Source organism: Amborella trichopoda, chromosome 9 (assembly GCF_054954075.1).
Source record: "Amborella trichopoda isolate Santa Cruz 75 chromosome 9, AtrichopodaSantaCruz75HAP2 v2.0, whole genome shotgun sequence".
Taxonomy (NCBI): domain Eukaryota; kingdom Viridiplantae; phylum Streptophyta; class Magnoliopsida; order Amborellales; family Amborellaceae; genus Amborella; species Amborella trichopoda.
Window position 1 is genome coordinate 10,134,793 of NC_142344.1, and position 14,488 is coordinate 10,149,280.

The following is a 14,488-nucleotide window of genomic DNA, read 5'->3' on the forward strand; positions in this document are numbered from 1 at the left end:
ATAGTTAAATTGTCTTTGTTCAAAATTAAGACTCTTCATCAAGAACAAATTAAGAATCTTCATCAAGCATAGCCCATTTTAGTAACTTGACCTACCAAAGTTTCCCTGGCCAAAAGACAAGGGTATTTTATTTATCAAGGGTAAATAAAATTATTAAAATACCTTATTCGTCCAAAATGCGGTTACTTTAATTAGGAATATTTGAGGAGGTGCCCACATGAAATAAAACTAAAAACTAGACTCACCATCCCTCAAAGGAGCTACTCGACGAAATGGGAGTTTCTAAAGTAAGAATTTATTGATAATTTGATTTATCTAACCACCACAGCCATATTTTTGAGGTCTTTTGACTGTCGAAATCATATTTTAGCGGTGGGAAACGCTGCAGGCCAGGATCCCAACGTGACGGCTCGAAAACCTGTAAATAGAGGGCCATGGATCTCCCTATTCCCTCTCTTTTATACTCTCTCCTCTTAATGTCTCTCTCTCCCATGGCATTGCATAATCAGGTCTCTTAAGGATTCATAGCAATGGCGACACATCCTTCTCTAGTTCCAGAGATCGGCCCTGATGGTCTTGCAAGAGAGGCTCCTGTTATCGCTTACACTGAAAAGGTATGTCCACCCACCCTTTCTATCTCTCAGTTTCTTGTTTTAATTTCTTCTTCCTCAGATGCTCGTGAATCAACATTCTCCCTCTTTCTGTGTTTTTGTGTGATTACAGATTATTGCAGAGGAGCAACTTCAATTGAGAAAGTATGTATGATAAATTATGCAAATGTATCACGTTCTGAGTCTGGAATTTGCTTCTTAGTTCCGTAATGGATTGTTTTCTCTGTATTCTTGTCCGGTTTTGCAGTGATTTATGCATGAAGTTCAAATTTTGTTTTGTTTGTTTAGATTTCATTTGTGTTAATTTCACATGTGACAGCTCTGAAATGTGTAATTTATCAACGTTTACACTAGAACGTCACAGTAATGTAACCTATATATGAAACCAAGAATGATTAGAGTACGTGCGGATCCAACTCACTGTTCTATGAGGGCAATTTCTTTATTACTAGCATTGATGAATTTGGAGGCTTGTTATTGACCTTTTTTGTGTTTGTTCATAAGTGTAAGTACCAAGGAGATTAATCTTTGTAGAAAACAATATTTGTGATAGGCACACGCAAAATTTGAGCCACCTTCACATTATTTTATTCTGATTTCTATGTTTACCTTTGTCTTTGTAAGTAAAAACATATGTAGTTTTGTTAATAGTCAGCCTATTGCTATATTTTGTTACTTTAGGTAAAAGCATTCGATCTAGACTCTAGAGTCATGTTTCATTCAGTACATATTTTGCTCATGTATATATACTGAATTTGGGTTTAGGCTCTAGTTCAATGCAAAGTTGCGAACATCAATTTCAACTGTTTCTCCATATTTTATCCTTACATTCTATATATGGTATTGCAACTACTACAGGGTATTTTAGCTGCTTTTCTTCTCATCTCCTTACAATCAAGATGCAATATAATGCTTGTAGACAAAATCTCAAACCTAGCAAGTGCCAATTTGCTCAAACACTCTTAGTGGGTTTTGTGCGTTTATTTTAGTACCCCCTAAAGTGAGTATCAAACTGCAAATTGTCTTTCTCAATTGTCTGTTTCCAAATTAGGGCTCTCACACATGCATGTCTGGAGTGTGCCTCAGCCCAAGCATTCTTAGAGAGGTCCATTTGAGAATTGTTAAGGTTTGTCAGTTTGTGTAAACTGTGAAGTTTGAGGTCCTTGGTAATCTGGTTTCTGCATTGCGGTGATTTATAAAAAAAAGGGTTTAGAAGAATTAATGTTGCGGTCTTGGTGCAGCATTTAGTCAGGCTAGTTTTGTGTTTTTTAATATGTCTACAAATGGCAAAGGTAAATCCATTTATAGAAGACAAATCAACTACATGAACAAATCTGTATGTCACTAATATTGGTGCTGTTGTGACTTTTGACTATTTGTTTTGTCATGGTGCCCATGCCTTACACGTCTTACACTGCAACATATTGAGACCATTCTTGATATTAGCTATAATTTAAGTTATTAATATCACGATAAATTTATTTGATCATTTTCAAATTATCGCAAGTCAAAGTTCCTTGGGGTAGTGGTACATTTTATAATTCAACAGCAGACATTTAAAAAAAGAAAAAATAAATGAATAGTATATTACTTTTAAAAAATAAAAGTTCGTTATGTGCAAATTAACTTTGTATGCATAGATGGAATAGGTCTTACGAATTATTGGTAGTGATGGTTAAGACATGTTTGGATTGTGTATAACTCGCGAAAATGGGGCTTTATATGATAGGCCCACACATTTGGATTTCTGGTTTTGCGCAGATATCTAGAACATATTGGCCCTGCTTATATGGTAGTCACTACTTTTAGGTATAAAGGCAAAACTACAGAAAATATGTTTTACCCTTATGTGGAGCAGAGCAGTTTAGCATGCCGAGTTGTACACTACACCCAAACATACCCTTAAGTTACAAGTCTGTGTTTTTCTTTTTTTTTTGTATGAATTATGATAGAAGTAAATGATGGGAATGTGGAATTGTGTACTAAAAACAGACAGATTGGTATTGCTGGGAAACTTTTTCCGTGTATGGGAAATTAATTTTAGGATAGGAGTCGCTCAACCAGTTTACAGTAAGTGGTAGGTTCTTGTGGTTCTATTCTGTGTGCTGATAGTTTGACATCCTGCTTAAGGGGACCTCCCATAGTCTCTTGACAACTCCTGGACCAACTTATGAATAACTATTGCCCCCTACTTCGATTGGGAGATCACATTTCCCTGAGATGCATGTTTGGCATTAGTGCCTTGGAAAAATGAGTTTTCAAAGGCATTTCAATTAAAGATACGCTCATATGTGACTTAGTATAAAAGTGAAAGAGAAAACATGTGTTTTCACCAAAAATTTTCTACAAACACAGAAGGGGAAAAAAATCTATAGATGAAAAAACCATAATACCAAACCTTCACATGTATTGCCAAAATTTCACTTTTGAAAAACTATCATAATTAGGGTATTGATTTTACTGGAGTTGAACTGGTCAATTCTGAACTTAAAACTACCAAATATTAAGTTGATAATTTGGTGCACCAGCAGCATATCCAATATTGTTTAGTTGAATTCCAAGATTTGTTTAACATTGTTTACTACAAGAAAGGGGGTAGGGGATCATTACTTACCCAATCCCATAAACATTGTACGTCTTGAGAGGGAGGGAGGGAGGGAGGGAGGGAGGGAGGGAGGGAGGGAGGGAGAGAGAGAGAGAGAGAGAGAGAGAGAGAGAGAGAGAGAGAGAGAGGGAGGTGCGGGGTGTGGGGTGGGAGTTGGCTTGGAATCATCTTCACTGTTTATCGTCAAACAAGCAATGCCAAATTCATTTTCTAAAGCTAGATTTTCAAGATGTAAGGACCCTTAATGGCACATACTCCACTCCTCATTAACACTCGTGGTGGGGGGTGTGGGGTGGAGGGTGGGAGTTGGCTTGGAATCATCTGCACTGTTTATCGTCAAACAAGCAATGCCAAATTCATTTTCTACAGCTAGATTTTCAAGATGTAAGGACCCTTAATGGCATATACTCCACTCCTCATTTAACACTCATGGATGTGGCTAACAATAGATAACACTGTTAATGAATTTGACTTCTACTATTGATGCAAGAGTTTATATCTAATCTTGCAACATAGGGTATTTGGTATCTATTCTTGTGAATTCTTCCTTGATTATGAGGATATCAAGGCTTCTATCTTCAACCATGCTACTTTCCCAGTTTTGAAGGACAGCATTGCTGATTTGATTTCTAAGTAGACAATATTGGCCTCATTTGTCTGACAGTAACAACTTAACCAAAACATTGTTCAAGCTGTGATGCATTGCACTCATGTTAGAGCCCAACACTTTTAGGGTCATAAAATAGGAGTAATTAAGTGCAAGAGACTTAGCAGCATATATGTGCAGTTCGATGTAATGAAGCAGAAAGTTGATTTGCTCTATTAAATTAGCAGATACATACCTTTAACAGTTGTTGCTCAGGATTGGATTGTTAATTGTGTAATAATAATATGTATGGGCCATTTTCGGCATGTTGCACACTGAAACATACACTAGCACATGGTGAAACCTCAGACATGCCAGTCTACACTTTCTGGGAAGTGTCATCTGGTGTGTCTTGAATTTTTTCATGTCATACACTTAAGCTCAATGTGTCAAGAATTGATATGTTTTCAGATCTGGACACATGCCTAAATTGTATATCCATGATTTAGACACATCTATCCATGATATGGATTTCCTCTAGTGGCTGGAAAATGCATCCATACATTAAACACGCATATCTAACTTTTATGAATTTATTCGTATTTAATCACTCTGTGTTTGTGGGCGCGTGCATGTCACCTATTTTTTTGGAGCAATCCATGTACAAAGTGTACAAGTTGTACGCAAACTCTCGTGTCTATGTCCATTGTCCAGTATCTTAAATGATGTTCTGAAAACTTGTGGATCTGCCATATGATATTCCTTTATTTACCATGATAAGGTGGCTTCTTATGTTGTCTACTGAAATGGATGCATCAAGTTCCTTTCTTGTGCAGTTCTGCGGTAGATTTTACTCGCCATTTTTTTATAATACTTTGGCTATTAAATTTTGGTGCTTCCAATTACATTGGGCAATTCTCATCTTCTGTCTTGTTCTTGTCCTGGTTTAGGGGATTCATATTTGTTTTGGGTGATTGTATCTCGCTTGTTTATGAATCAATTGGATCTATTTATCTTTAGATTCTTTGGATCTATTTGTCCTGAGATTCATTGCTTTTCTTTTTTGATTGTTTATTTCGACATATCGAGGTAATATTTTCATTAGCGGACATGTTGTTGAACACATTTTTAATATAGGCAAGCTTTCTATGCTTCCCCTACTACATAAAACTTATATGCTTCCCCTTATCCAACCGTCCATTCTGAATGGACAGCTGAGATGGCCCCATTCACAAGTCATGTCTTTACACTATTTGAGTTTAATTTTTTTTTACAAAATATTTTGACACCAAATTTTGGGCTCCTCTCTTAAACTCGCACTTGTAAAAAATATAAAACAAATATTCCCAATAAAATATAATGACCAAAATACCTCTTGAAACTTATTTTTAATATTTTTTTTAGGTGCGCCCCATTGAGAAGACATGTACCAAATTTCATATTCATACAATTTTTAGAAAAAAACTAAAAATAAAATACTCTAAAGCATCGTATCTAGATCAAACAATTAGTGGCTCACTTGATTTATATTGGATGGCTGGATGGGGGGGAAGTATATCTTTTCTATGCTGTAGGGGAAGTATAGAAACCTTTCCCTTTTAATATTCCTTCCTTTGTATTGAATGCTTTATTTAGTTTCTCTTAACAAGAATTTTAATTAGTGGAGGCTGTAAAGTTGGTTATTTTTTCATTAAGATAACTCGCGGGAGCCTTCAACACATCACCTTTGCTGAAATAACTCCAAATTCCAAAATTATCAGATGGAGTTGGTGACTTTCTTTATCATCCAAATTCTTGCAACGGCTTTGTTTGTCAAATTTTAAATTCTCAACATTGTCTTTGCATTCTTCTGATAATAAAATTATATATTGTAACTCTTGTTTAATACTGTGCACTTTGATTGTTTGGGTTCATACCTGGTACGAACAAAAGTTAGATCATTATATGCTTATATACTTTTGAGGATGAATTTTATATGCTCGCTTGGCTATATCTGATGAAATTATTTTCAAAGTTTGCCAATATTCTTGATTTCATAATGTGATTAAAAAAAGAACCCATTAAAAATCTGTAATTTTATTTGGGTGGCGAACATTTGAATCTCACGGCATGCTTGACTAAAGAACATGGCTCAAGATTAAACTAAATGCCATTTCCAAGTGGGAAAACAGAGATGTCATGGAATCTACAAGCTCCATGGAATCTAGAAGCTCTGCCTTTTTGTCTTCTTTCCTATTTAAATTCTGCTAAAGCTAGTTGTACTTAGAGTCTTTTGATGACTACAACCTTGTTACCTGTATCTCTAGTGTTACTCTAACTGATATCTTACAAATGCATCTATAATTCCAAATGTCTTTGGAGTTCTGATTGTGTTCCGCCAATCTGTTCTTGTGAGTGCTTGTAGTTGTCTGCATTACTCTAAATATGTGTTCTTCTGGTATATGCTAATTAACAGGGAAATCATTGTTGAGATATTAGAAGTAAATGTTGTTCACTACTTTCTTGTTAGTCTTCTTAAAGCTATTCCTTCACACTTCACTTACTGAATAATCACCTATTATTAGTGAAACTTTCATTTCCTTCATTTTCTGACAATACCAGCAAAACACCGTAATTGGTTGAGTAGAATGTTCAAGTTCTTAAATAGATCTTTGCTCAACAGGTCATTGTTGAAAGATTTGTTAAGTCATTGTCTACTGCATAAGAAACTGAATATGAAGTTTCTAAACCTCATCAGTTAATAGTCTTTTTGTTTTCTATTTTAGTTTTCTCCATTACCTGTACGGTGTTTGGCTGCTCCTTATTTGAGCTTTGGTCTTATTTGCTTGTCATTATGCTCTTCTGGCTTTTCTTCTGTCACGAGTGATCTTCTTACAAATAAGTCACATGATGTGATTAGGGTGAAAAGCCAAATAAAAAGGGAGTTATAGCAGTCAAACAAAATTGGAACTAGGATGTTATTTCACTTGTAGTTGGTAAACCCCCTCTCTGTAAGTGGATGAATAAGGTGAGAACTTTGGTAACTGGCACCCTATTCTCATACTTCTACATACTTAGGCCTATTTCATGGTCTTTGAGGTGACATTTGTTCCAGTTGCTAAGCTTGAGATAATTTTACTATTACTTCTCTTTCGAGGGTTAGCTCTATCACAAGCGGACATTAAGAGTGCTTTTCATAAGGGTGATTTACATGAGGAGGCATTTGTGTAGCTTCACTATCTGAAGTACCCTTCTTTATTTTGCTAACTGAAAAAGTAGTACATGGACAAACTACCCTTAGGGATTTGCTTGAGAGATAGCTTTCACAGGATCTGGCAGTGGTTGATTGATTTATCACTGCATTTGTGGCACATAGGGGACCGGATTGCAGTTGATTGCCATACTTGTTTGTTTTCTAGAGGTGTATTTCCTAGATAATGTGGGAGTTTACTCACTCAGATAGGCCTATGATAGTTTCCTGCTGGAACCATATTCATGAACTCATATCTTGTGCGTCACTAAGGTAGTGAATACTCATTTAGGGCATAGTGTTCAGCCCTCATTAGAAGATTATTTGCATCCTTGATTGAATCATTGAACTATGCCTGGTTGGAGGACTTTAAATCTGATTATCACTTGGTCAAATATTTCAGATGCAGATTCCTAATGGTGATTCAGTTTACAAAGCCAGTCAGGAGTCAGAACTATTAATTTGACTGTTCTTAATCACATAATTCGATATAGTTGCTTAACACAGACACGTGGACTTATTAATTTCCCATCAGGTATCTGTTTGACACCTTGTGCAATTAAGACTTAGGGAGGACGAAGATAACCCATGCCTATAATAATGTGCTTCTTTCAAGGAATCAGAACTGATCTATGTCCAATGCAATGGCAGAAGGCTGTTCTTTATCTAATGTGATGCTCTGCCTCTCAGGCATAAATAACACCTAGATCAAAAAATAACTAGTTCCTGCAAGTTGGTGACCGTAGCAGTTTTGAAATTCACAAATTGATTTTGACTACTGATCATTAATGCACAAATATGTGAATTTTTTTCTTTAATAAGGGATGCGTGGGATTCTTTGCAACAGGAAAAACAAGTTATTTATCCACCCCATAGTGAACATAAAGTCGATTATTAGACGTCAAAATGGCATGCAAGCTAGAGGGAGACCGTGATGAAGGAACTAGGAAGTATAATATAATAACTATGTATGATTGCCTGGACTGACCCTAGGGGATATTAACTGGAATACTTAATACTTTGAGAGGGGGGATGACAAACTGGGATGATCTGATGATGATGAAATGGCTTAAGCAATTGTTTCGCTGGGTTGACGTGCATGATTGGATATTGATGTGATTGTTTTACTTTGCTAAGTAGCTTGTGTGGTTAATTTGATCCATGAACATGCAAGAGATATATTTAACATAGTTATGAGTCTTTTCATTCAGTTTAATTTATGGTTCTAAATGCTTCTTACTGCTCTTTAGAGAAACATGGATAGCCCATACTAGCATATTTCTGAAGGAAATAATCATAAGTTTCTCAGGTACATTGAAGAGAACTATTCTAAGATTCGTGATGTGGAACGGGAGCTAGCAAATCTCACACTGGAGTTGAAGCTCACAGCTGGACCTAAAAAGGCAGGTATAGCTTTTGGGTACTTGGATTTTTGCAATTTCCTCCAGAAAAAAGTTTGATTTCTGATCTGGTTAAGTAGACTTGGCAATGGTTTGCTAATTGTTTGTTTGACGAATCTGTAGCTCTTGAGCACTTGAGGAAAAAGATAGAGCTATCAGCAGAGAGAATACATGTCGCTAAGCAGAAAGAAGATCAAGCAAGAAAGGTTTGTCTAGTTAGTTTACTTTTTGAGTATATATTCCAGATTTTTAACATTCTACTAGGAAGTAGATCTTGACTATGAAACTCTAAGTTCATCTACCTCATGGACATGTCTAAGAGTCTATTAATGACTCAGTTTCCTCTTAATTGAACTTGTTATTATGCATTCTTACCTATAACAAAAAAAAGAAAAAAAAAAGAGGATGAAAGAAATGATTTCTTCTAGAGGTTATATATATATATATATATATAACTATGGGGCTCTCTTAAATTTATGAACACTCTTATTTGTCCCTTCCAATTTCCTAAAAGCTGTCTGCTTTTTTTCTCTCTCTAAACTCTCATCCCTGAAACTGCTTTGCTGGAAAATCTCTTTGATTTTAATATAAATCCAATGATAACTATGCCCAAAAAAAACGCATATTTGTCTCTCGTTAGAAATTTCTTTTGAGTTTTAGCCTAATCTTGATTTAAAAGATTAATCTCCTATTGAGAAGCAATTGAAGCAAGCATAAAGCAAAAATTTACCTAAATATTTAGAAAGGACCTTTACATGCTCTAATTATTCTTATTAAAAAATAAGAATCATAAAAATAAGAATTTCTACAATTGTATTTAACTTATCAAAAAAGAAAAAAAGAATCTAACTAAGGTTAAATAGAAAATTAAATATTAAAATAATATCTTATAAATTGAAAAACAAATGAAATAAAAATAATTGCTTTGCAATTTAAGGACTGTTTACTCTTGGTTAAGGTTTGAATACCTGGCACGGGCTTAGGACTTGCCGTTGTCCAAGCTGAGTAACTTGGGTGAGTCCACTTGTGCGAGTTCTGTACTGGCATGCAAATGCCTAAAAAAATAAAAAACAAAAGGGCAAGCTTTCTATGCTTCCTCTACAACATAGAAGTTCTATCCTCTCCCTTACCAACCCTCCATTCTGAATGGAGGGCTAAGATTGCCCCAATCACAATGTCACATCTCTACACTATTTTATTTTTAATTTTTTTTTCTATAAACTATTTTGACACCAAATTTTGGATGTCCATTCCTCTATTAAACTCTCACTAGCGAAAAATATGAAAAAAACATTTTCAATAAAATAAAATGACCAAAACACCCTTGAAAATTTCAAGGGGTATTTTGGTCATTATATTTTATCAAAAACTTATTTCAAATATTTTTTATGGGTGCGCCCCAATGAGAAGATGGCACGTACGAAATTTCATATTCTTGCAATTTTTATAAAAACAACTAAAAATAAAATACTTTGAGACGTTGGATCTAAGATCAAACGGTGAGTGACTCTCTTGATCAAAATTGGACGGCTGAATGGTAAGGGGAGGATAGAACTTCTATGCTGTAGGGGAAGCATAGAAACCTTTCCCAAAACAAAAATCCTAAAACATTAGAGAAATAGCAATATGGGGAAATATATTGGGGAAGAGACAAGGCATTGCCAAACGAGAGAGAGATGAACTGATCGAGAGATCGAGAGAAAGAGAGAGAGCGAGAAAGAGAGAGAGAGAGAGAGAGATGGAAAAAGGGGGCAAAAATCTGCCGCCTTTGTTTTTTAACGCTTTCCCATGTGCCCGAGTAGGCAACTTGGCCGGATTTGGGTGGAACCAGCCAAGTTCTTCAATATTGGTTTTGTTACAAGGAAGTCAGAATCAATTTCAGCTGTTGGATTTGAAATTTGGTGGCTTGGGGTATTTCTTAAACCAAGCTCAAAGTTAAAACGAAAATTCAGTTTCAGCTGTTGGATTTGAAATTTGGTGGCTTGGGTTTATTTCTTAAACTAGGCTCGAAGTTAAAATAAATTTTTTTTGAACTTTGTGGTGCACCCAAAATGTCAGATTTAAATGGTCTTATAATATATTATCCCTTTAATTAAATATTTAGAAATTAATTTTTCATCAAATCTCTCAGCAGGAGCATTTTTGCATTACATGTGCCATTTTTAGTTGTTAATAAATAGAAAATAAGAAATGACAAACCATTTTTAGTTGTTAATAAATAGAAAATAAGAAATGACAAAAGGCAATGTGAGGGGGACACAACTGTCTTGTCTCAAAAATCCCAAAAAATCCAAGCCTGATGTTTGAAAACCCTAAATTTTATCTACCCTTTTTACATATTACAGTTTAGAAAATTTTGCAAGGTTTCACCTATATTTTGGGACCACAAGGTCCATGAACTTGTGTGGGTTGACATATGCCTATCAGCTTCTAAAGGGCTGGAAATTTGTAAACATTTTCATCCCGAATTAGAATTAATGCAATAAGATGACCACCTTAAGCTGATGAGATTATTAATCAGCTACCAAGACAGTTCAAAGGAGCAAAGAAACTCATTTTGAACTGGGAATGAACTCATGGGCTTGAACTTAAATTTTCCATGCTCTCTGTTAAAATCTCTTTAAGGTGGGGGTTATATTTTGTCATTTTTTTGTGGGGTGGTGCAGTGTAGTTGGTGTGTATGAAGAGGACATATCTAGTTAGTGGAAAGGGGGTTCTCAATCCTTTTGGACCTGTTTGGGATGTCATATTCGCATCTTTGAATATATTTGGCAGCTTGTGATGTGATAATAGAGGGAGATTGCAGTGACGAATTATGTTTAAGATGCTAAGGTTTGAGATGGATATGCTGGTTGGTTGGGAATGTGCTGAACTTGGGTGTTGGGGGTTAGAAATATTTGTAGTGTGACACTCTTGGTGGGAGACTGGAAAAGTGTCAAATGGGAAAAACACACAATTTTGAAATTATAAATTACATGGTACTTCTGCCACTGGTTCATTCTGTATTTAGAGATCATAAATTTTAGATGTGGTGACTTTTGGTCTTACTGATGGTATGGCCCTTCATCCTGTTGTCTGTATGAGTGTTGAAGACGAACTAAATGCATTTCATGCGTTAACTACTTCTACATCAATAATATGCTTACTTTGCAAGAATTTCCTCAGGCGTCTATAGATTGTTGATGACGAACTAATGCATTTCAGGAGTGGGAAGCTGCTTTGAAGGCATTAAAGGACGAGGAAGCAAACAAGCAGAAGCTATGTGATGACCTTAACCATCTGGTACATGCCTGCTTGAATTTAATTTATGATCAATGTGGAGCTACTTAAGAATATATCTGAATTTTCTTATGGCTCTTGAAGGTTCAAGAGAGCACATCCTCCCAATTCACAAGGCTAGAGGAGCTGAAAAGACGACTAGAGGCATTAAACCCAAGCAGAGTTTCTCAATGTGATCTATCTGTTAGTGAGACTCTTTTATTAAATCATCATCATCTTCTCTTTCTTCTCTATGGACACATTTTTTTCCCCGTTCTCTTGTGAATATGTAGGTTTACAAAATAGAAAATTACTAGATATGGAGTTTTGAATTTTATTACATGCTCTTGTTTGAATTGGTTTTTGTTTTTTTTTTTCTTATTTTTTATAATTTTTCTTATGGACTCTTGATGTGGTTAGGATGCAAAGTTAATACAAGCTCAGAGCAACATCGTTGCTTCAAATGCAGCTCCAAATCAGAAAACAACTGAATCACTGGCTCGAGGCCCTGATACTGTGGATGCTGATGGTAAGGATGGTGATGCATCTGGTCCTAATAATCTGCATCAATCCCAAACCGCTGAGGGAGAAGTTAGAGGGAAAAAGATGCGGAATGTGAATTTGGGAAGAGGTAAGGGCAACTTGATTTTGCAGAAAGGAAGGGGCCCTTCTGGTCCTGGATGGACTGGTGCTGGATTTGATGTGGATGGAAGGGCATGACATGAGATGATATAATGGGTGTCTTTTGCTTGTAGCCCAAGACCAAAAGAAAGTACCCAAAATTTAGTTCCACTATTTGGGTATGTATTCAGAAGATTTTTGCTTGAGGAATGTATTTGTCATTCATTGCATCTGTGCATTTCTTTTGCTCGGATGTTTCTATAATGATTTCTTTGATGATGTATGACTTATGTTCTTGCGAAAGCTCTGCTATTCTGGTGAAATAGTTTCTTGATGAGTCCCATGTGTCTCTTTTGGAATTTGTATCCTTTGTAGATTCACCTCCATCCTTCCGTCGTACGAGAGCTCTCACTCTCTCTCATTTCTAACCTGAAATTACTCTTCTTATTTTATTTCTAGTGATCCCTTTGGTATATATACTGACTCGTTTTTTTGCCAGAGTTTCTGTTAACCTTTTCCAAATTTTTCACTTCTTTTGCCAACATTAACAAGCTTTTTAATTTCTTAACTCCCAAGTAACTAGAACTATCATTCAACTTGCCAGTTTTTTTTTCATACATATCCAAAATGACATTGTAGCTCTAGATCTAAAAAATGACTTCAACTCAGATTTTGACACCTGTAAAGATTCGTGGGACTCAGCTTATTTCCAATATTATATTAGTTGGCATAATCATGTGGTTTAGGAAAAAATAAAGAACTCTACTAAAAGACAAGGGAAATGACCTCAAGCACAAATGCAACTGAAGTTAGTTTGCTTAGGGCAAAGGGTGGTTTTAGGCTTAAAACCCCAAAATATTTCAGGTAGCCCAAAAGCCACCTTGGGTTTCCTAACAAATATTGCAGTAAAAGATAAAGGAAACTGGCATTTTTGGGTTATTTAATTTTGCTTTTTTGTTTGATCCTTTATACCTATATAAAAAAGAAAGAATAAAGTTACAGTGTGGCTCAGCTCTTAACTGAGAAGGCAAAGTGAATAATCAATTGGTTGGTCGGTAAGATAATAAAGAACAGTTAAACAAAAGGACTGAATAATCAATTGGTTGGGTCAGTAAGATAATAAAGAACAATTAAACAAAAGGAGAAGAAAATCAATGGGTGGATATTATATAAAATGGAACTTTATGTGGGCATTCCTAGTGACCGTTTGGGCACGGGATTCAAGGGGGATAACACACACACATACACTTAATATAAAGAAAAATTTGAAAAGAGAATCATCCCCTCGTAGAGAGCGATTGGGGCTTTTGCCCTTGCGTGGGAGTTTGTTTGCACTGGTACCATCAACCCACCTGCACTATCACTTTCACTCTCTCTCTACCCTCCTATCTCTCTCTACCTTCGTCTTTCTTACACGCACACATTGCTCTCTCTCATACACATGGACACACATTTCTCTCTCCTACCCACACATACACATACTTCTCTAATCTCTCACACCCACATCTCTCTCTCTAACACACACACACCCCCGTCTCTCTTGATCCAATTTCAAACTGTAGTTTTAGTACAAATAGCAGCATTTCTGCTCTCACGCACACATACACCCCTCTCTCCCTCCAATTTCAAGATGTAGTTTTAATACAAATAGCAGCATTTCTGCTCTCTCACACACACATACACCCCTCTCTCCATCCAATTTCAAGGTGTGGTTTTAGTACAAATAGTAGCAATTCTGCTCTCTCTCTCTCACACACATACATACGTGATACAATTTCAAACCGTAGCTCAAGTACCAGTAGTAGCAAATCTCCTCTCTCTCTCTTCTGACTCCCACACACAATGGCTCTCATTCTCTCTCACATAAACACATCTCTCTCTCTCTAGAATTTCAAACTGTGGTTCTACTACCAATAGTAGCAATGCTGATGCATAGGGTCTACCCAACCCAAACATTAATAATCCCACGGCATAATCCTAAGCATCTTCTGAACGACGCAGGCCGTATCTGAGAACAAAGGTGGTCCTCATGTTAAGTGACTAAAAAGTATCTTTTCCCTTACGTGTAACCACCCCCATACATATTCTATATTAAAAGGCAACCATAAATATGAACTACGTGCTAACTATTTAAATTTCCAATGGGGTACCGCATTTCCCCAAATTTATGAATATTTG

General features: G+C 36.0%; 1 protein-coding gene across 3 annotated transcripts; it reads left to right on the forward strand.

The window, feature by feature from the left end:
- The first annotated feature begins 348 nt into the window (after window positions 1-348).
- Window positions 349-12,633, forward strand: LOC18424248 (junctophilin-like protein). Of its 3 annotated transcripts, none has more exons than XM_088845740.1 (7): window positions 349-614; window positions 724-755; window positions 8,341-8,438; window positions 8,555-8,637; window positions 11,636-11,713; window positions 11,795-11,897; window positions 12,110-12,633. In XM_088845740.1, the coding sequence occupies exons 1-7, from the start codon at window positions 531-533 to the stop codon at window positions 12,178-12,180; spliced, it is 549 nt and encodes a 182-aa protein (XP_088701866.1). In that variant the 5' UTR covers window positions 349-530; the 3' UTR covers window positions 12,181-12,633. The 3 variants fall into 3 exon arrangements, with proteins under 3 accessions (XP_088701866.1, XP_006828901.1, XP_088701867.1); XM_006828838.4 differs by having other exon boundaries at window positions 11,795-11,893; XM_088845741.1 differs by having other exon boundaries at window positions 11,795-11,882.
- Window positions 12,634-14,488: the final 1,855 nt, after the last annotated feature.

What these genes read in the sequence shown, in the direction of transcription:
- LOC18424248 (XM_006828838.4), top strand. Translation starts at nt 531, where the DNA reads ATGGCGACACATCCTTCTCTAGTTCCAGAGATCGGCCCTGATGGTCTT. An exon ending in TTATCGCTTACACTGAAAAG is followed by an intron (nt 615 to 723) that starts GTATGTCCACCC and finishes GTGTGATTACAG; the next exon opens with ATTATTGCAGAGGAGCAACT. An exon ending in AAGAAGATCAAGCAAGAAAG is followed by an intron (nt 8,638 to 11,635) that starts GTTTGTCTAGTT and finishes AATGCATTTCAG; the next exon opens with GAGTGGGAAGCTGCTTTGAA.